General features: G+C 41.1%; 1 protein-coding gene across 1 annotated transcript in view; it reads left to right on the top strand.

Moving 5' to 3' along the window:
- The first annotated feature begins 323 nt into the window (after positions 1-323).
- The window catches only part of wnt9a (wingless-type MMTV integration site family, member 9A), a 57609-nt gene continuing 36467 nt past the window's right edge, over positions 324-21465 (top strand). Inside the window, exon 1 of the mRNA XM_062993480.1 lies at positions 324-445. Within this exon, the coding sequence (XP_062849550.1) occupies positions 351-445 (95 nt within the window). The 5' untranslated portion in view covers positions 324-350. The remainder of the gene's footprint in view (positions 446-21465) is intronic.

The raw sequence follows: 21465 nt of genomic DNA, 5'->3' as shown, positions 1-21465 counted from the left end.
CAGTTTAATCACTCAGGCTGGCGTCTATATACTTTTGACTCAGCAATGAACTTGAAGGAACTCAGATCCATGATTTAGTTCCAGTGAGAGTAAAGGAAGTCGCAGAAACGACTCGAGTTCCAGAAGTGTAGTGAGATACGTTCCTCACGTTCTCCTTGGCTTGGTTCTGCTCTCTCTCGCTCTCTCTCTCTCTCGCTCTCTCTCTGTTTTTGGGTGGGTGTGGGTGGACCCGTCTCGGTGCTCTCTCCACCCCCCTAGCTCTAATAGTCCTGGCTGTGTATGTGGATTTCCCAGCAGCAGTAGCACAGGCTCAGGCTCAGCGCAATGATCTGCTGCAGAGTGGCTCCAAAATGCTGGATGGACGTCTCGCCGTGCTGGCATGGAGGACCTTCTCGCTGGTAGTGGCGCTCTGCAGCCTCCCTCCGCCCTCCTCAGCGTACTTCGGGTAAGAGCATGACTGATCTTACTTTTGTGGAGCTGCTGGTGGAACTTTTCTGCTGGGACGTTGTGGAGCGTCTCTGGATCTGGACAGGCAGTGCATCTGCTGGAGGATCTGAAGGATCTGGACTCCTCGTGCTGATGTGTGTGTAGATCCTTCAGCTCCTTTATTTTACATGTTTATTTAGAGTGGAAGAGTGGTCACCAGAGTGTCTCTGATCTGAGGTTCTCTCAGTCAGTTCTGTCTGGTGATTGTGTCCATGCTTCTCCTGATGCAGTTCCTACACCTTCTGGATGGTTGTTGGTTATTCAGGTGCGTCCCAACTTGTGACTGTTATTTAAATACAATCTCAATTACTTATTGAGATGGTGCTTTTACATGTGATGTGTTTGTTCAGGAGCTGGTGGTGTTGATCATAGTGGTGTTGTGCTGATCATGGTCATGTTGTTTGTGGTTCTGTTAAAGGTGGTGTTGAACATGGTGGTTTGTTTGTATGACAGTTGTGTAAATGGTGGTGTTTATCATGATTGTGTTGTGTTGATTGTAAAGGTGTTAAACATGATGGTGTTGATTGTGGTGGTGTTGATTATTTTGGTTTGTTTGACAGATGTGTTAATCATGGTTGGGTTGATTATGGTGGTGTTTTATCATGATTGTGTTTATTCTGGCTGTGTTGATCATGGTTGGTGTGTTGATGACAGTTGTGTTAATTGTGGTGGTGTTAAAGATGGTGGTGGTGTTGAACATGGTTGTGTTTATGACAGTTGTGTTAATCATGGACGTGTTGTGCTGATTGTGGTGGTGTTGATGGTGGTGTTGATCGGGGTGGTGTTGTATTGATTGTGGTTGTGTTGTGTCGATCCTGAATGTTAATCATGGTGGTGTTGTAGTGGTGTTTATCATGATTGTGTTAATGATGGTAGCATTATGGTTGTGTTGATCGTGGTTGTGTTGATCATGGTGGTGTTAATCATGGTTGATTGATTATGGTGGTGTTTATTGTAATTGTGTTAATGATGGTAGCGTTGATCATGGTTATGTTGATCCTGGTTGTGTTTCGTTGATTGTGGTGGTGTTGAACATAGAGGTGTTTATGACAGTTGTGTTAATCATGTTGGTGTTTATGACAATTGTGTTGATTGTGGTGGTGTTGAACATGGTGGTGTTTATGACAGTTGTGTTATTCATGGAAGTGTTGTGCTGATTGTGGTGGTGTTTATGACAGTTGTGTTGATCATGGTTGGATTGATTATGGTGGTGTTTATTGTGATTGTGTTAATGATGGTAGATCATGGTTATGTTGATCCTGGTTGTGTTTTGTTGATTGTGGTGGTGTTGAACATAGAGGTGTTTATGACGGTTATGTTGATCCTTGTTGTGTTGTGTTTATGACGGTTATGTTGTTCGTGTTGATGGTGTTAAAGATGGTGGGGGTGTTGATGATGATTGTGTGGATCATAGTTGTGTTAATCATGGTGGTGGTGTTAAACATTGTGGTGTTTTTTATGGTTGTGTCAATCATGGTGGTTGTTGTGGTGATCATAGTTGTGTTTATGACGGTGGTGTTTATGATGGTTGTGTTGTTCGTGTTGATGGTGTTAAAGATGATGTGGTGTTTATGACAGTTGTGCTAATCCTGGTTGTGTTGGTGGTTGTGTTGATCATGGTGGTGGTGTTGAACATTGTGGTGTTTTTATGGTTGTGTCGATCATGGTGGTTGTTGTGGGGATCATAGTTGTGGTAATGCTGGTGTGTTGATGATGATGGTGTTGATGATGATGGTGTTAATGATGGTTAATGAGTGTATAAGATGGGACTGCGGTTCCTCAGGTGGATAGATGATACGTTGTTGTTGTATTATTATTATCTGATGATAAAAACACTTCTGTCCCAAGTATTCTGGAACGTTCCGTCTTTCCTCTGTTTCCTTCTCATTTCCTCTCCCTCGTTCTCCTCCTTCCTCTCTCTTTAATCAGTGTGAAGGTTTGGGGTTAGTGGAGGAGTCATGATTCCAGAGCAGGTTCCTCTCAGGGTTTTTCGTCCTGACCTTGGCAGGAGACCACTGTTCCATGTGCTTATGTTTTTGGGACCTGACATTGCTCAGTAGTGGCTCCATGTGACGTTCCTACCATGTGAGATCTGCTCCGAGCTTTGTAGACTGATGCTCGTGGCTAAACTAGCCATGTTTACAGCGTATGGGCAGAGAGAAGTTGCGTACGGTGGATCTTTCCATGGATCATCTCAGTTTGTGTCCATATATTTTTAACCCATCGGTTCACCTATACTGATAGTGTGACTGACTGGTGGAGAAGCTCTGGAAGCCTCATGGATTGTTTATTATTCTTCATTGTCTGCTCTTACTTGTTTATTTTCATTCTTCTAAAACCCAAATTCCAATAATAGTTGGGACGGGCGTGTTTATCCAAGTGTTCTTTAGTGGTTTGGGATCTGAGGACTCATTCTTGTTGATGAAACTCTTCAGCTGATCAACAGTCCAGGATCTCAGTTCTTCTATACTGTGCTGTATAAACCTCCAGGTCTGGACTGCAGACAGGCTGGTCTAGCATTTGTGCTCTCTCACTATAAAGCAATGCTGTTGTAACACCTGCAGAAGGTGGCTTGGCACTGTCTGCCTGAAACAAGCAGGGACGTCATCTAGATGAAAATGAGTTTGTACCCTCAGTATTAATGGAACCTTGACAGCAAGTGTTCCTCTGTTCCTCCGGCTGAACCTCCTCTATTAAACCCGCTTATATTTCAGTGTTAAGGGCCTCACTCAGGGGCCCACAGATTCTTCTAATGAACTTTAAAGTACCTTCAGCACTGAGCCACCACCACTGCTCTAGATTCTCTATTTTATTTTATATTTATACATTCTCTATTTTCTTCTTTATTGTTGCTGTTTCAGTACCTTTCATTAGTAACCATGTGGACTTACTTAAAAAAATTAAATTAGTATATTAATATTAAAATTAAACACAATGTGAAAATGTGTTTAAATGAATTAAAAATGAATAAATAATAATATAATAATTATTTAAAAAATACAAAAGAAATAACAATTAATAATAAATAATAACATAATGGAATTAATAATAATAATAATAATAATATAAATGCAATAATAAAACAATTATTAATATAATACCTTAAAAAATAATAATAAATACTAATAATATTAATATTAATAAATATTAAATAATAACAATATAATAATATTATTACATAATGTAATAATATAATAAACACTACCAAATAATGTAAAATAAAATAATTAAAAATATAGATACTTAACAAATAATAATAAATTATTACATAATACTATTAATAATAATAATAATAATAAAAATAGAAAAATACATAATATAATAATATAATGATTATTATTAACATTACTATAATAACTAATATAATATAATAATAATTAATATTAAATAATAACATTAGAATAATATTAATAATAATGTAAAATATAAAAAATAATATTACATAATGTAATAATAAAATGAACACTAACAAATAATGTAATAATAAAATAATTATTAATATAGTTACTTAACAATTAATAATAAATATTATAACAATAATTAATAACATTAATATAATAATAAAGAATATAATTAATGATAACTAATAAAATAATACAGAACATAATAATAATAATAATAATAATAATAATATAATAATATAAGCGCCCAGGGGCGCAGCGGGATATCCACTAGCACACCAGTGCCAAGATTCCGTACTCCTCGGTTTGAAACTCGCCGTTGCCACCGGTCGCCGTCTAGCGGGCATAATTGGCAGTGCCTGTAGCAGACACGTCTCTGCTAGGGCGGGATGACTGGACTATGTGGGCAGGGTCTTCAAACGCTGTGTAAGGACCCTGATTAGCAGATAGAGGCGCCTGTGCAGAATGCATGGGTGGAAAAGGGTTCTGCTAAGGGCTATGCATGGGTCGGAGGAGGCGTGAGCAGCAATATACCCTCCTCACCTACAATCAGGGATCCACCAGCAGGGGGAGACAAACTGACTACGATAAACTGGGAGAAAAATGCAAGAAATAAAATAGAAAAAAAATTATATATAGGTTATTATTAACATTAACATAATAATTAATAACAAACTATATATTATAATAATTAATACTAATATTAATAAAATAATTAATTATAAATGATACAATAACATACTAAATAATAACAAATAATAAATCATTTGTTTCACTTTTTTCTCTAATTCTTTCGTGTTTTTTCTCTCTCTCTCATCTCTTCGTTTCTCTCTGTTTCTTCTAGTCTCTACTCTTACTGACTGTTGTTCTTGATTTTATTTGTTCTTGTTTATTTGTTATTTTATTTATTATTTATTGATCTGTGTTCAGTCTCTCGTTGTTCTCTCACCTCTTGTTTACCTGTTTTGAGTTCAGTAGGGTTTATTGGAATGAACTTTAATCTTTTGCTCTGTAATTAAAATAATATTCCAGTGCGGCCGGATGCCATTCTCTTAACGACTTATTAAAGCTGGGCTAAAAACAGCACTGATTTAGAGCTTGGCCACGCCCACAGTTGTTGTTTTTAAACCCATTCCAACACCAGAAGACTTTGATCCACAACACACCCTAAACCCTGCTTCAAACCCTGCTTCAGACTGAAGTAAACAAGCTTAGTGTAGGGGGTGAATGGGTCAGGAATAGGCTTACCGTTTGCTCCAGTGCAGCGTTCTTCACTTTTCTGTCCTGTCCAGATATTTCTGCTCATGCTACAGTACTGTCCAACTCTTCTGTGAGGAACCACGTCACTCTTCACTCCCGTCGTACACTAGCCCACTACTGCTGAGATCCAGGATCCAGGGTTCGAATCTTAGTGGTGCTATCGGCCAGTCCGGTGTCTGCATGGACATGATTAAAACAGCCTAGTCACGGGGAGGTGCACTCGTCCCAGTGATGCACTCTTCGCTCCAGTGCAGGTCCCAAACCCGGATAAATAGGAGGGTTGTAGAGCAGCTGAAACTGGTTTATTGGAAAAGCAGATTGGAAAAGCTCAGGGGTCCAACAGTGTCAGCTTGATATTGGTAGGGCTTTAACCAGCAACCTTTCGACCACTGGTCCAGAAGTTAGGTAACTTTCAGCTGAATCTGGGGCTGAAACCAGTAAGATGGGAGTGGTCCTCAAAACTGGACATCTTAAGGTAAAGTGGTCCAGGATACACAGTGGGGGTCCAGGAGAAGAACCTCTTCCATCTTTATTTGATTTCTAAAGTTTCACTGATCAACTACATTCTCCACAAAAGTCAGGACGGGGGCAGAATAAGAGTGAGACAGATGTGGATGTAGATACAGATGTAGATACAGATGTTGATATTGATAAAGATGTGGATGTAGCTATAGATACAGACATAGATGTAGATACAGATATGGATGGAAATGTAGATGTAAATACAGATGTGGATGTAGATACAGATGTTGATACAGATATGAATGGAAATGTAGATGTAAATACAGATGTGGATGTAGATACAGATGTTGATACAGATATGGATGGAAATGTAGATGTAAATACAGATGTGGATGTAGATACAGATGTTGATACAGATATGAATGGAAATGTAGATGTAAATACAGATGTGGATGTAGATACAGATGTTGATACAGATATGAATGGAAATGTAGATGTAAATACAGATGTGGATGTAGATACATGCAGCCACTGTGGGGCCCTTGAGCAAGGCCCTTAACCCTGTCTGCTCATCTATGTATATACGACAAATAAAGTCATTCTATACAGATGTGGATGTAGATACAGATGTGGATGTAGATACAGATGTAGATTCATTCTGTCCTTTATGCCCCCTTACATCCCTGATTCTGTCCCCTTTATTCCTTGCTCCAAGTTCCATATACTGTCCCCATACTGTCACTGACACTGTTTCTTTATTGACCCCTACTGTCCTTATTGGTCCCCCTTACTGTCCCCCATACTTCCTCTATATTTTCCCAAACTGTCACCATACCATTCTACAGTCCCCCTTACGGTCCCCCATACTGTCCCCTATACTGCCTCTATATTGTCCCTATACTGTCTCTATACCATTCCCCAAACAGTCTCTCTTACTGTCCTGTATTTCAACCCTCACACTGTGTCCCTTACTGTCCCCCATACCATCCCTTACAATCGCTCTTACTGTCCCCTATACTAACCCTCATACTGTCTCCCCTTACTGTCCCCATTCCATTCCCAAAACAGTCCCCTTACTGTCCCCATATCATACCCTATACTGCCTCCCATTACTGTCCCTATACCACTCCCCAAACAGTCCCCCATACTGTCCCCCATACCACCCATTACAGTCTCTCTTACTGTCCCTATACCATTCCCCAGTCCCCATTACTGTCCCTATACTATTCCCCAAACAGTCCCCCTTACTGTCCCCATACTGTCTCTATCCTTTTTCATAATGTCCCTTATACCATCCAACATAGTCTTCCTTACTGTCCTCTATACCAGCCCTCATACAGTCTCCCTTACTGTCCCGTATTCCAACGCTCTATCCTTTTTCATAATGTCCCTTATATCATCCAACATAGTCTCCCTTACTGTATCCCATACCATCCCCTATACTGCCTCCACATTTTTCCAAACTGTCCCCCCACCTGTTTCTTATACCTTTCCAATACAGTCTCCCTTACTGTCCACCAAACCATCACCATCCTGTCTCTATCCTGTTTCATAATGTTCCACACACAGTACCTCTTACTGTTTCCCATACCTTTAGTCCCTATACTTTATTCTCCAGACTTTTGAGATACTGACCTCCCCCATGCGGGCCCCTGTACTGTCCCCTGTACGCTCCCCACCTGACTGTACCATGGTGGTGTAACGTCCGTGAGGGCAGAGGAACGCCTAGGTATTTATTTTCCTAACCCTATTATCCACGTGTGTGTTTACGCCACGGCCCCGATCCGATCTGTCAGCACATAATAGGTTTAGTCTTTGTTTAAAGAGGCGTCTCATTGATCACCCTAAACATCGTTCCTGCGCCTGTTCCAACACGTTCCTCACCAAGCCCAGGCTGCAAGCTAAAAGAGCAACCTGAAGCTCTGCTGCTGTTGGAGATGCCAGTGAGACGAAGGAGCCACAGTGAGACGCCGGGCACATCCACATCCCCGCAGCTCCGGGACGGAAATCCCGAGGGTTCAGAGTTCACGCGGACCGTGGGTTGGAGTCGGCGGCATCGGTGTCTCCAGTAGCGGCGGGATTTTCCTCCGCGGGCGTTTTGTTTTCTCTCCTAATGAATGACAGGCGTAACAAAAGACCTGTAACAGATCTGCAAATATTGTGTCACGTGTGAAGTGATGTGGGGGGGCAGGGTGACCGGGGCGGGGTAGGGGGGTGGATTTGGGAGCGATCCTTATCTGTGATGAAAGCTCCCCTGAGGCCCTGTTTCCACCAGCACAACCCGAACCCTACCAGGAAGTACACCTCTGAAAACAGGCCGAGCATTAAACTAGTGACGGCTGCTTTCAGAACCATTATTTAATAAAGCAGCTTTCATACGCCGCCGTGAACAAGTATTCACCCCCCCCCACCGCCCCCGCCTCCATTATTGGGTATTATTATCACACAAGCAAAAACACGACATACTTTACTTTTCATTCTGTTCCTTCCAGCCTTTCATTTATGTTTACAGCAAATACAGCTACAGTAATTTAGTTAAGAGTTAAGGGCCTTGCTCAGGGGCCCAACAATGGCAACTTGGGGGTACTTGAGCTATTATTAGTGTTATTATTAATAATTATATTGTTATTATTATTATTATTATTATTGCTGTTATTATTATAATTGATTATTTTTATATTATATTTTATTATCATTATTATTATTATATCCTTTTATATTATAATAACTGTTATTATTGCTTTATAATTATTATTAGCAATTTTTGTATTCTTCTTCTTCTTCTTAAAATTATAAATATTATTATTATAATTATTATTTATATTATTGTTATTTTATTATTATTATTTATTATTATTATTATTATAATTATTATTTATATTATTGTTATTTTATTATTATTATTTATTATTATTATTATTATTACATTATTATTATAATTATTATTATTATTAATACTGTTATTATTATTATTTATTATGTAATTATTATTATTATTATTGTTAATATATTATTATTATTATTAATGTATTATTATTAATAATATATTATTAATATTATTATTTTTATTATTAATATTATTAAAATTATTATTATTATCACTATTATTATTATTATTACATTATTATTATTAATTGAATTATTATTATGAATATTATTATTATTATTATTATTAAAAATATTATTTTATTATTAATAATTAACTTCATGAATCCCATGTTTTCAGTCTCTTTAGTGTTGTAGAGTTCTCTGAGGTTAGTGACATCTGAACCTCTGATGTCCTGGAGGAGAAACGCCCTACATTTGACTGTGTAAGGTGATATGATGGTGTAGTGTTCCTGTAGAAACTTTACTGCGTGTTATTGAGTGTTGAAGGCACAAAGATGGGTGGCGACTTCATCTTAATGCCAATGGTTTTGGAATGGGATCTTACACTTGTCCTGGTCTCTGTTGGTATGAGTCTTGGTCTTGTCCAAACAGCTCATGGTCAAGTGTCCACATACTTTTTCTTACTAATCGTTTGTTGAAGACTTGGTCGCTGGTGCTTTTAAAGGTCAATAAACTCCTCTGGGTGGAAGAATGTTGGCGCCAGTGGTCATGAAGGCTGTAAAACTTGGACTGGTCTTGGTCTTAGTTGTTCTTAGTGTAGATGTTGGACTGATGTTGGTCTCTATTGATTTTGCTGTAGATGTTGGGATGGTAGATGTTGGACTGGTCTTGGTCTCTATTGTTGCTGGTGTAGATGTTGGACTGGTTTTGATTTCTGTTGGTGTAGATGTTGGACTGGTCTTGATATCCATAGTTGTTGGTGTAGATGTTGGACTGATCTTGGTCTCTATTGTTGTTGGTGTAGATGTTGGACTGATCTTGGTCTCTATTGTTGTTGGTGTAGATGTTGGACTGGTCTTGGTCTCTATTGTTGTTGGTGTAGAACTCTAACTGGTCTTGGTCTCTGTTGTTGCTGGTGTTGGACTGGTTTTAGATTGGTCTTGATTTCTGCTCTTGTTGGTGTTGGATTGGTCTTGGTCTCTATTGTTGTTGGTGTAGATGTTGGACTGGTCTTAATTTCTGTTGTTGCTGGTGTTGGACTGGTCTTGGTCTTGGTCTCTGCTCTTGCTGGTTGAAGGACTTGTCTTGATCGCCATAGTTGTTGGTGTAGATGTTGGACTGGTCTTGGTCTCTGTTGTTGTTGGTGTAGAACTTGGACTGGTCTTGGACTGGCTGGTCTTGGACTGATCTTGGTCTCTATTGTTGTTGGTGTAGATGTTGGACTGGTCTTGGTCTCTGCTCTTGCTGGTTGAAGGACTTGTCTTGATCTCCATAGTTGTTGGTATAGATGTTGGACTGGTCTTGGTCTCTGCTCTTGCTGGTGAAGCACTGGTCTTGATCTCCATAGTTGTTGGTGTAGATGTTGGACTGGTCTTGTTCTCTGTTGTTGTTGGTGTAGATGTTAGACTGGTCTTGGTGTCCACTGTTGTTGGTGTTGGACTGGTTGTTGGTCTTGGTCTCCATTAAGTCTTGCCTTGTTTGGGTTTTGGACTTAGTCCTTGTTGTAGGTCTTTGACTTGTTTTGCTCCTGACGTTCTTGATTTGTCCTGGTCTCTGTTTTTCCAACAAGGTCATGGTCAAGTGTCCACATACTTTTGGCTGTATAGTGTAGTTTCTTACTAATAATGTGTTGAAGACTTGATCTCTGGTGCTTTTAAAGGTCACTAAACTCCTCTGGATGGAAGCCGGTTGGCGCCGGATGGTAGCGGGCGGTTGCTCGTGAAGGGAAGGCGGTTGTATAGGTGGATAGTTTGTTTTTCTTCTGGATGACGGATCGTGACGATGACGGATCGTGATGATGGATGAAGATCATCCGTGTCTGGCTGAGATGATTAGCGCCGCATGTTTACGCGTTCCCCGTTCGGAGTCCACGCTAGGCGCAGGAGGGTGGGTGTTTATCCGGGAGCACTTGACGCTCAGCGCTGGTCTGGATGAAGTGAACTTCCTCGTTATCGGGTTGTGCAAACAAACAATAGGAAACTCATTAGCGGCGAACGTGTAGGGCTTAGCCTTGTGCTAGCGCGGGCTTATCTGTGCTAGCGAGCGCTGATTGTTGTTTGCGGTCGTGTCGGGTTGGAGTGTGATGGAGAGTTCTGCTGATGAATGTTATCTCCGCCGCCTCAGTCAGGCGCGACGTCAAGTGCAGCTTGGCACACGGACCGGGCGCGCCCCGCCGAGGGCGCACTAATCTGGGCTTTTACGGGCGGATTCGGGGCGAGTGGAGGTCCAGAGCGGCTCGGCCTCGTGTCCCGAGGCGCAGGGGGAACATAAACACTTCCGAGGGTCGACCACGTCATTCCACCGCTCGGGTTCCTGCTGAGGAATGTGAGCACCCGCTTTTATTTAAGGGGAAAAAAACACCCTGGTTTCTTCATGGCAGGTGGACCGCACACACACACACACACACTCACACACACACACACACTCACACACACACACACACACACACACACACTCACACACACACACACTCACACACACACACTCACACACACACATTCCTGAGGAGAGGAAACAGCGAGAGAGGAAACCAGAGCGAGCAGAACTGAACAGCGAGGACGAAACATCCAGCGTCCACCCCAGTCATCAGGACTGAGCAGGTTGTTACTACCTGAGCACCTCCATCAGTCTCTACAGCAGGTCTGAGGCTGCGTCCCAAATCACACAGTAAATTAAATAACAGGGTGCAGGTGCTGAATGTTCATGTTGAATGGACTGGTCTTGGTCTCCTTTGGTGTAGATGTTGGACTGGTCTTGGTCTCCTTTGGTGTAGATGTTGGACTGGTCTTGGTCTCCTTTGGTGTAGATGTTGGACTGGTCTTGGTTTCCGCTCTTGCTGGTGTACGTCTGGTCTCTTGACCTCTGTTGAGGCTAGTTTTAGACTGGTCTTGGTCTCCATTGTTGTTGGTGTTAGACTGGTCTTGGTCTCTGTTGTGGCTGGTTTTAGACTGGTCTTGGTATCTGTTGTTGGTGTAGATGTTGGACTGGTCTTGATTTCTGTTGGACTGGTTTTAGACAGTGTTGTTGGTAGTGTGGACTGGTATTGGTTTCTGTTGTTTAAATTGCTGGAGTTGGACTGGTCTTGCTCACTTTTGTTGTAGAACTTGGACTGGTTTTAGACTGCTCTTGGTCTCCATTGTTGTTGTTGGTGTAGATGTTGGTCTTGATCTCTATTGTTGCTGGTGTGGATGATGGGACTGGTCTTGATTTCTTTTGGACTGGTTTTAGACGGTGTTGTTGTTGCTGGTGTTGTACTGGTCTTGGTCAGATGTTAAATTGGTCTTGGTCTCCAATGTTGTTGTTGTTGTAGATGTTGGACTGGTCTTGGTCTCTGTTGTTGTTGTAGGTCTTGGACTCGTCTTGGTCTCTGTTCTCGCTGGTGTTGGACTGGTCTTGGTCTATTTTGTTGGTGTAGAACTTGGACTGGTTTTAGACTGATCTTGGTCTCTATTGTTGTTGGTGTAGATGTTGGACTGGTCTTGATCTCTGTTGTTGTTGTTGTTGTAGGTCTTGGGCTGGCCTTGATGTCAGTTGTGGCTGGATTTAGTCTGTGTTTTATAGGTGGTCTCTGTTGTTGCTGGTGTTGGACTGGTTTAGGACTGGTCTTGGTCTCCAATGTTGTTGTTGGTGTAGATGTTGGACTGGTCTTGATCTTCATTTGAAGACTTGCCTTGTTTGGGTTGTGGACTCAGTCCATGTTGTAAATCTTTGATTATTAAAAGTTCTAGATTGATCCTGCACTCATCTGGAGTCTTGTTCTTGTCTTGGTGTTAGCTGGTCTAGGAGTTCTGGTCTTGACCTGATCTTAATTGGCTTGAGTCTTGGTCATAGCCAGGTCTCAGTGTGAATGTGAACTGTGAATGTGTGTGGTGTGTTTACAGGGTGTGTGTGTGTGTGTGATTGATGAACACGTGGATTTAGCCGTGCTGCAGTATACATTAGTACCACCGGGGGGCGCAGTGAGTGTGATGTGTATTTCACTCAACACCTCCGTCTCTGTAATAAACACACACACACACACACACACACACACACACACACACACACACACACACCCTCTCACACACACACACACACACACACACCCTCTCACACACACACACACACACACACACACACTGTAAATCTGGACCGATACGTGATGATGATTAATAATCACAATCAGCCGGTACTGACCCCCCTCGTACCCCCCTCCTAATTACTACATCCATGTGTTTCAGCCACAGCTGGAATACATCAGTCATATAAAGGGAGTTACGTGCTTCAGACTGTGCAGCAACAGTTTAGGGAAGGTCCTGTCCTGTTCCAGCATGATCGAGCTCTATAAAGACGTGAACTAAAGCTCCAGTGTCCTGCACAGAGCCCTGAGCTCAGCCCCACTCAACAGCTCTGGGATGAACCGGAACACCGACTGAGACTTTCAGTCTGCGCAGGTTCCTCACCCTGAAGTTCAGATCTCTGGGCTCGATCAGTTCCTTATAGAAGCAACTGGGTCCCAGTTTACTGGTGTGAGTGGTGAGGACTGGAGTGCAATACTACCACCACCATACTTCACAGCGAACACTGCCTGCTTACCGGTGTCTGAGAGCAAACGTCCTCCTGAAGGTTTCAGTCCAGCTGGTTTAGAGCATTCCAGCCTCCTCTGCACCCTTAATGGTGTAGAACTGGTTTGACTGGGATTCACAGCTGCTGCTGGTTGCTGGTTCCTGCTGGATCTTCCACCATTGTTCTGGTATCTCGTGGTGGTTCAGTCTGAGCAGGTTCCTCACCCTGAAGTTCAGATCTCTGGGCTCGATCAGTTCCCTATAGAAGCAACTGGGTCCCAGTTTACTGGTGTGAGTGGTGAGGACTGGGCGGGGCCACACCTCCTGGCCCCGGGCCCTCCCCCAGGCTCTTCTGGTCTGGTCAGGGTGATTATACGGTAGGGTGTTGACCGGAGCGTGTGTGTAGTGTGTGTTAGGGTTGGCATCGCCTGCACAAGCTGCGGCTTCCCTGACCACACCGGGTGCAGGAATTATGGGTAAAAACAGGAAGCCAGAAGGAATTCTGGGAGATTTTTGTGTTCTTGGTATGGTTTGTGATTCCAGAAGCTTCCACAAGAAGCTCTACGTACAGTTCTATACAGAGGAACGCTGATCTTTGTTCTAATTGGTTGAAATGCTGATGGTTCTGGGTGTAGCTGCTGCTCCTGCTGCCTTCAGGACGTCCGGCTGGGTTCTCTCTGAGTCATGTGCCCCTCCTGTCCGGGGACGATCTGTGGTTCAGTGAAGGTTCCACTTGTGGATTAGACAGCACTGACCTGCTCCTGTAAAACACGTGGACTCTGGAGCGCTTCAGAAAACCCTGGTCAGTCAACACAGCTCACCGCTGCATCTCCAGATATCAACAACATCCAGAAACTCCGCCCACTTCTCATGATGTCATGCTCCCCACACCCAGAAGGACCTTCCCTAATGTGACAGCAAGTCTCAGACCCAGCGCCCGTCCTGCTATAGTGGTGTGTGTGCATTTGTATCCACCGTCCCAACTTTTTTGGAACTGGAGTTCTAGCATGTTGCGCTGGTGCTAACACCCCCTCCGCCTCCTCCGCTCTGGATGATGTCATGAAAGCAGGTCAGGGGTCGCGGCCCTCGGGTCACTTCCTGTGTGTGCGCGCCGCTGGCGTGACCTTTCCTGTCTGAGCCGCCACGCTGCGTCATGCGCTCGCTATCCCGCGCCGCTTTGTTCCCGCTGATGATTAGCGCTGGCGTGATGCACGCGCAGAAAAATGTCTTCCTGCTAATCCCTCATCTGTCGCTGTCAGTGGCGCCGCTAAGAGACCGGTGACATCACCGGCCGTGTCATCGACCCCGGGTTCAAACTGATGGGATTCCCGCGTGATGGTTTCATGCTAGCCGAACCCGTCTCAGGAATTATATGATAGTATGCTGTATAGCCAAAAGTATTCGGACGCCTGATCGTGAGCTTGTCAGCCGCTCTTCTGAGAAGCTTCTCACAAGACATTAAAGTGTGTGGGAATTTGTGCCTCAGCTAGTGTCTGTTTTTGAGCTGGTGTTTGAGCTGATATTAATCTGGTGTTTGAGCTGATATTAATCTGGTGTTTGAGCTGTTATTAAACTGGTGTTTGAGCTGATATTAATCTGGTGTTTGAGCTGTTATTAAACTGGTGTTTGAGCTGTTATTAAGCTGGTGTTTGAGCTTATATTAAGCTGGTGTTTGAGTTGTTATTAAGCTGGTGTTTGAGCTGATATTAATCTGGTGTTTGAGCTGATATTAATCTGGTGTTTGAGCTGATATTAATCTGGTGTTTGAGCTGATATTAAGCTGGTGTTTGAGTTGTTATTAAGCTGGTGTTTGAGCTGATATTAATCTGGTATTTGAGCTAATATTAAGCTGGTGTTTGAGCTGATATTAATCTGATGTTTGAGCTGTTATTAGGCTGGTGTTTGAGCTGATATTAAGCTGGTGTTTGAGCTGTTATTAAGCTGGTGTTTGAGCTGATATTAAGCTGGTGTTTGAGCTGATATTAATCTGGTGTTTGAGCTGTTATTAAGCTGGTGTTTGAGCTGATATTAATCTGGTGTTTGAGCTGATATTAAGCTGGTGTTTGATCTGATATTAATCTGGTGTTTGAGCTGTTATTAAGCTGGTGTTTGAGCTGATATTAAGCTGGTGTTTGAGCTGATATTAATCTGGTGTTTGAGCTGTTATTAAGCTGGTGTTTGAGCTGATATTAAGCTGGTGTTTGAGCTGATATTAATCTGGTGTTTGAATCTGGTGTTTGAGCTGATATTAATCTGGTGTTTGAGCTGATATTAATCTGGTGTTTGAGCTGATATTAATCTGGTGTTTGATCTGTTATTAAGCTGGTGTTTGAGCTGTTATTACGCTGGTGTTTGAGCTGATATTAATCTGGTGTTTAAGCTGTTATTAATCTGGTGTTTGAGCTGATAATAATCTGGTGTTTGAGCTGATATTAATCTGGTGTTTGAGCTGTTATTAAGCTGGTGTTTGAGCTGATATTAATCTGGTGTTTGAGCTGTTATTAAGCTGGTGTTTGAGCTGTTATTACGCTGGTGTTTGAGCTGATATTAATCTGGTGTTTGAGCTGATATTAATCTGGTGTTTGAGCTGATATTAATCTGGTGTTTGAGCTGATATTAATCTGGTGTTTGAGCTGTTATTAAGCTGGTGTTTGAGCTGATATTAATCTTGTGTTTGAGCTGTTATTAAGCTGGTGTTTGAGCTGATATTAATCTGGTGTTTGAGCTGATATTAATCTGGTGTTTGAGCTGATATTAATCTGGTGTTTGAGCTGATATTAATCTGGTGTTTGAGCTGTTATTAAGCTGGTGTTTGACCTGATATTAATCTGGTTTTTGAGCTGTTATTAAGCTGGTGTTTGAGCTGATATTAATCTGGTGTTTGAGCTGTTATTAGGCTGGTGTTTGAGCTGATATTAATCTGGTGTTTGAGCTGATATTAATCTGGTGTTTGAGCTGTTATTAGGCTGGTGTTTGAGCTGATATTAATCTGGTGTTTGAGCTGATATTAATCTGGTGTTTGAGCTGATATTAATCTGGTGTTTGAGCTGATATTAATCTGGTGTTTGAGCTGATATTAATCTGGTGTTTGAGCTGATATTAATCTGGTGTTTGATCTGATATTAATATGGTGTTTGAGCTGATTTTAATCTGGTGTTTGAGCTGATATTAATCTGGTGTTTGAGCTGATATTATTCTGGTGTTTGAGCTAATATTAATCTGGTGTTTTAGCTGATATTAATCTGGTGTTTGAGCTGATATTAATCTGGTGTTTGAGCTGATAATAATCTGGTGTTTGAGCTGATATTAATCTGGTGTTTGAGCTGATATTAATCTGGTGTTTGAGCAGATATTAATCTGGTGTTTGAGCTGATATTAAGCTGGTGTTTGAGTTGTTATTAAGCTGGTGTTTGAGCTGATATTAATCTGGTGTTTGAGCTGTTATTAAGCTGGTGTTTGAGCTGATAATAATCTGGTGTTTTAGCTGATATTAATCTGGTGTTTGAGCTGTTATTAGGCTGGTGTTTGAGCTGATATTAAACTGGTATTTGAGCTGATATTAGGCTTGAGTTTGAACTGATATTAGGCTGGTGTTTAAGCTGATATTAGGCTGGTGTTTGTGCTGTTACGCTGGTGTTTGAGCTTTTATTAGGCTGGTGTTTGACCCGTTATTACTCTGGTGTTTGCCTTGTAATTAGGCTGGTGTTTGATCTGTTGTTACTCTTGTGTTTGCGCTGATATTTCTCTGTTGTTTGAGTTGTTATTATACCTGAATTTGAGCTGTTATTACTCTGTTGTTTGAGCTGTTTTTACGCTGGTGTTTGAGCTGTTATTACACTGGTGTTTGAGCTTTAAATAAGCTGGTGTTTGAGCTGATATTAGTCTGGTGTTTGAGCTGTTATTATGCCTGTATTTAAGGTGTTATTACTCCTGTGTTTGAGCTGGTATTACTCCTGTGTTTGAGCTGGTATTATGCTTGTGTTTAAACCGTAATTATGCTGGTGTTTAATCTGTTATTAGGCTGGTGTTTTAACTGTTATTACTCTGGTGTTTAAGATGTTTTTAGGCTGGTGTTTTACTTGTTATTATGCCTGTATTCGCGCTGTTTGATCTTCTATTATGCCTTTGTTTAAGCTGTTATTACTCTGGTGTTTTAGCTGTTGTTAAGTGACTGTTTAAGTTGTATTTAGGTTGGTGTTTGAGCTGATATTAATCTGGTGTTTGAGCTAATATTAGGTTGTTGTTGGAGCTGATATTATGCTGGTGTTTGAGCTGTTATTATGCTGGTGTTTGAGCTGTTATTTTGCTGTTGTTTGAACTGTTATTAAGCTGGTGTTTAAGCTAATATTAAGCTGGTGTTTGAGCTGATATTAGGCTGGTGTTTGATCTGTTATTATGCTGGTGTTTAATCTGTTATTATGCTGGTGTTTGAGCTGATATTAGGCTGGTGTTTGATCTGTTATTATGCTGGTGTATAAGCTGATATTATGCTTGTGTTTGTGCTGTTATTAGGCTGGTGTTTGAGCTGTTATTAGGCTTGTGTTTAAGCTGATATTAGGCTGGTGTTTAAGCTAATATTACGCTGGTGTTTGAGCTGTTATTACGCTGGTGTTTGTGTTGATATTACGCTGGTGTTTGTGCTGATTTTACACTGGTATTTGAGCTGATAATATGTTGTTTTTTGAGCTGATATTACGCTGGTGTTTGTGTTGATATTAGGCTGGTGTTTAAGCTGTTATTAGGCTGGTGTTTAAGCGGATAATAGGCTGGTGTTTAAGTTGTTATTAGGCTGGTGTTTAAGCGGATAATAGGCTGGTGATTGAGCTGATATTACGCTGGTGTTTGAGCTGTTATTATGCTGGTGTTTGAGCTGTTATTATGCTGGTGTTTGAGCTGATATTACGCTTGTGTTTGAGCTGATAATAGGCTGGTGTTTGATCTTTTATTACGCTGGTGTTTGAGCTGTTATTAGGTTGTTGTTTGAGCTGATATTACGCTGTTTTTAAGCTGATTCTTTGCTGGTGTTTGAGCTGATATTACGCTGGTGTTTGAGCTGTTTTTACGCTGGTGTTTGAGCTGATATTACGCTGGTGTTTGAGCTTTTATTAGGCTGGTGTTTGAGCTGTTTTTAGGCTCGTGTTTTAGCTGATATTACGCTGGTGTTTGAGCTGTTATTAATCTGGTGTTTTAGCTTATATTACGCTGGTGTTTGAGCTGTTATTATGCTGGTGTTTGAGCTGTTATTAGGCTGGTGTTTGTGCTGTTATTACTCTGATATTTAAGCTTTTATTTGGCTGGTGTTTGATCTTTTATTACGCTGGTGTTTGAGCTGTTATTACGCTGGTGTTTGAGCTGTTATTAGGCTGATGTTTTATCTTTTTTTACACTGGTGTTTGAGCTGATATTAGGCTGGTGTTTGTGCTGATGTTCAGCTGGTGTTTTAGCTGATTTTAGGCTGGTGTTTGAGCTGTTTTTTGGTTGGTCATTGAGCTGTTATTAGGCAGGTCTTTAAGCTGTTATTAACAGGTGTTTAAGCTAATGTTTTCCTGTTGTTTGAGTTGTTTTTACGCTGGTGTTTGAGCTGATATTAGTCTGGTGTTTGAGCTGATATTAGGTTGGTGTTTGTGCTGATGTTAAGCTGGTGTTTGAGCTGTTATTAGGCTGGTTTTTGAGCTGACATTAGGTAGGTGTTTAAGCTGTATTTGGCTGGTGTTTGAGCTGTTTTTTGGTTGGCCATTGAGCTGTTATTAGGCGGGTCTTTAAGCTGTTATTAACAGGTGTTTAAGGTAATGTTTTCCTGTTGTTTGAGTTGTTTTTACGCTGGTGTTTGAGCTGATATTAGTCTGGTGTTTGAGCTGATATTAGGTTGGTGTTTGTGCTGATGTTAAGCTGGTGTTTGAGCTGTTATTAGGCTGGTTTTTGACCTGACATTAGGTAGGTGTTTAAGCTGTATTTGGCTGGTGTTTGAGCTGTTATTAGGCTGGTGTTTGAGCTGTTATTAGGCAGGTCTTTAAGCTGTCACTAACCAGGTGTTTAAGCTAATGTTTACCTGGTGTTTTAGCTGTTATTAGGCTGGTTTTTGAGCTGACATTAGGTAGGTGTTTAAGCTGTATTTGGCTTGTGTTTGAGCTGTTTTTTGGTTGGTCATTGAGCTGTTATTAGGCGGGTCTTTAAGCTGTTATTAACAGGTGTTTAAGCTAATGTTTTCCTGTTGTTTGAGTTGTTTTTACGCTGATGTTTGTGCTGTTATTAGGTTGGTGTTTGTGTTTTTTTTTAGGCTGGTGTTTGTGCTGTTATTAGGCTGGTGTTTGTGCTTTTTTTAAGGCTGGTGTTTGTGCTGTTATTAGGCTGGTGTTTAAGCTGTTTTTAGGCTGGTGTTTGAGCTGTTATTAGGCTGGTGTTTAAGCTGTTATTAGGTTGGTGTTTGTGCTTTTTTTTAGGCTGGTGTTTAAGCTGTTATTAGGCTGGTGTTTGTGCTGTTATTAGGCTGGTGTTTAAGCTGTTTTTAGGCTGGTGTTTGAGCTGTTATTAGGCTGGTGTTTAAGCTGTTATTAGTCGGGTGTTTGAGCTGATATTAGGCTGGTGTTTGCGCTGTTATTATGCTGGTGTTTTTGCTGTTATTAGGCTGTTGTTTAAGCTGTTATTAGGCTGGTGTCTTCTGTTTTTAGGCTGGTATTTGGGCTGTTATTAGGCTGGTGTTTAAGCTGATATTAGGCTGGTGTTTGAGCTGATATTAGGCTGGTGTTTGTGCTGTTATTAGGCTGGTGTTTAAGCTGTTATTAGGCTGGTGTCTGTTCTGTTTTTAGGCTTGTATTTGTGCTGATATTAGGCTGGTGTTTAAGCTGATATTAGGCTGGTATTTAAGCTGTTTTGGGCTGGTGTCTGTTCTGTTTTTAGGCTGGTATTTGTGCTGGTATTAGGCTGGTGTTTGAGCCGATATTAGGCTGGTGTTTGTGCTGTTATTAGGCTGGTGTTTGTGCTGTTATTAGGCTTGTGTTTAAGCTGTTATTAGGCTGGTGTCTGTTCTGTTATTAGGCTGGTATTTGTGCTGTTATAAGGCTGGTGTTTAAGCTGATAATAGGCTGGTGTTTGAGCTGATATCATGCTGATATAACAGCTGGTGTTTGAGCTGTTATTAGGCTGGTGTTTAAGCTGTTTTTAGGCTGGTGTCTGTTCTGTTTTTAGGCTGGTATTTGTGCTGTTATTAGGCTGGTGTTTGAGCCGATATTAGGCTGGTGTTTGTGCTGTTATTAGGCTGGTGTTTGTGCTGTTATTAGGCTTGTGTTTAAGCTGTTATTAGGCTGGTGTCTGTTCTGTTATTAGGCTGGAATTTGTGCTGTTATTAGGCTGGTGTTTAAGCTAATAATAGGCTGGTGTTTGAGCTGATATCATGCTGGTGTTTTAACTGTTATTAGGCAGGTGTTTGAACTGTTATGAAGCTGGTGTTTGAACTGTTATGAAGCTGGTGTTTGAACTGTTATTAAGCTGGTGTTTGAGCTGATATTATGCTGGTGTTTGAGCGTTTATGAAGCTGGTGTATGAACTGTTATTATGCTGGTGTTTAAGCTGCTATTAGGCTGGTGTTTAAGCTGATATTAGGCAGGTATTTGAGCTGATATTACGCTTGTGTTTGAGTTGTTATTACGCCTGTGTTTAAGCTGTTACTAGGCTGGTGTTTGATCTGTTATTATGCTGGTGTTTGATCTGTTATTTTGCTGGTGTTTGAGCTGTTATTATGCTGGTGTTTGAGCTGTAATTATGATGGTGTTTTAGCTGTTATTACGCTGGTACTTGAGCTGATATTATGCTGGTGTTTGAGCTTATCTTAGGCTGGTGTTTATGCTGATATTAAGCTGGTGTTTGAGCTGTTATTACACCTTTGTTTGAATTTTTTTAGGCTGTTGTTTATGCTGATATTAAGCTGGTGTTTGAGCTCTTATTATGCTGGTGTTTAAGCTGATATTAGGCTGGTGTTTGAGCTGTTATTACACCTGTGTTGGAGCTGTTATTAGACTGGTGTTTGAGCTGATATTAAACTGTTCTTTGAGTTGTTATTAGGCTGGTGTTTAAGCTGTTATTACACTGCTGTTTAAGCTGATATTAGCCTGGTGTTTGTGCTGTTATTATGCTGGTGTTTGAACTGATATTATGCTGGTGTTTGAGATGTTATTATATAAAAACTATATTTTTAGTTTAAACTATAATATATTTTAACTATATTTTATATTAACTATATTATAAATAAACTAAAATATATAAACTAT

The sequence above is a fragment of the Trichomycterus rosablanca genome, chromosome 4 (genome assembly GCF_030014385.1).
Source record: "Trichomycterus rosablanca isolate fTriRos1 chromosome 4, fTriRos1.hap1, whole genome shotgun sequence".
Taxonomy (NCBI): Eukaryota; Metazoa; Chordata; class Actinopteri; order Siluriformes; family Trichomycteridae; genus Trichomycterus; species Trichomycterus rosablanca.
Note: the sequence above shows the minus strand (reverse complement) of the source record. Positions and strands in the feature narration are given on the sequence as shown.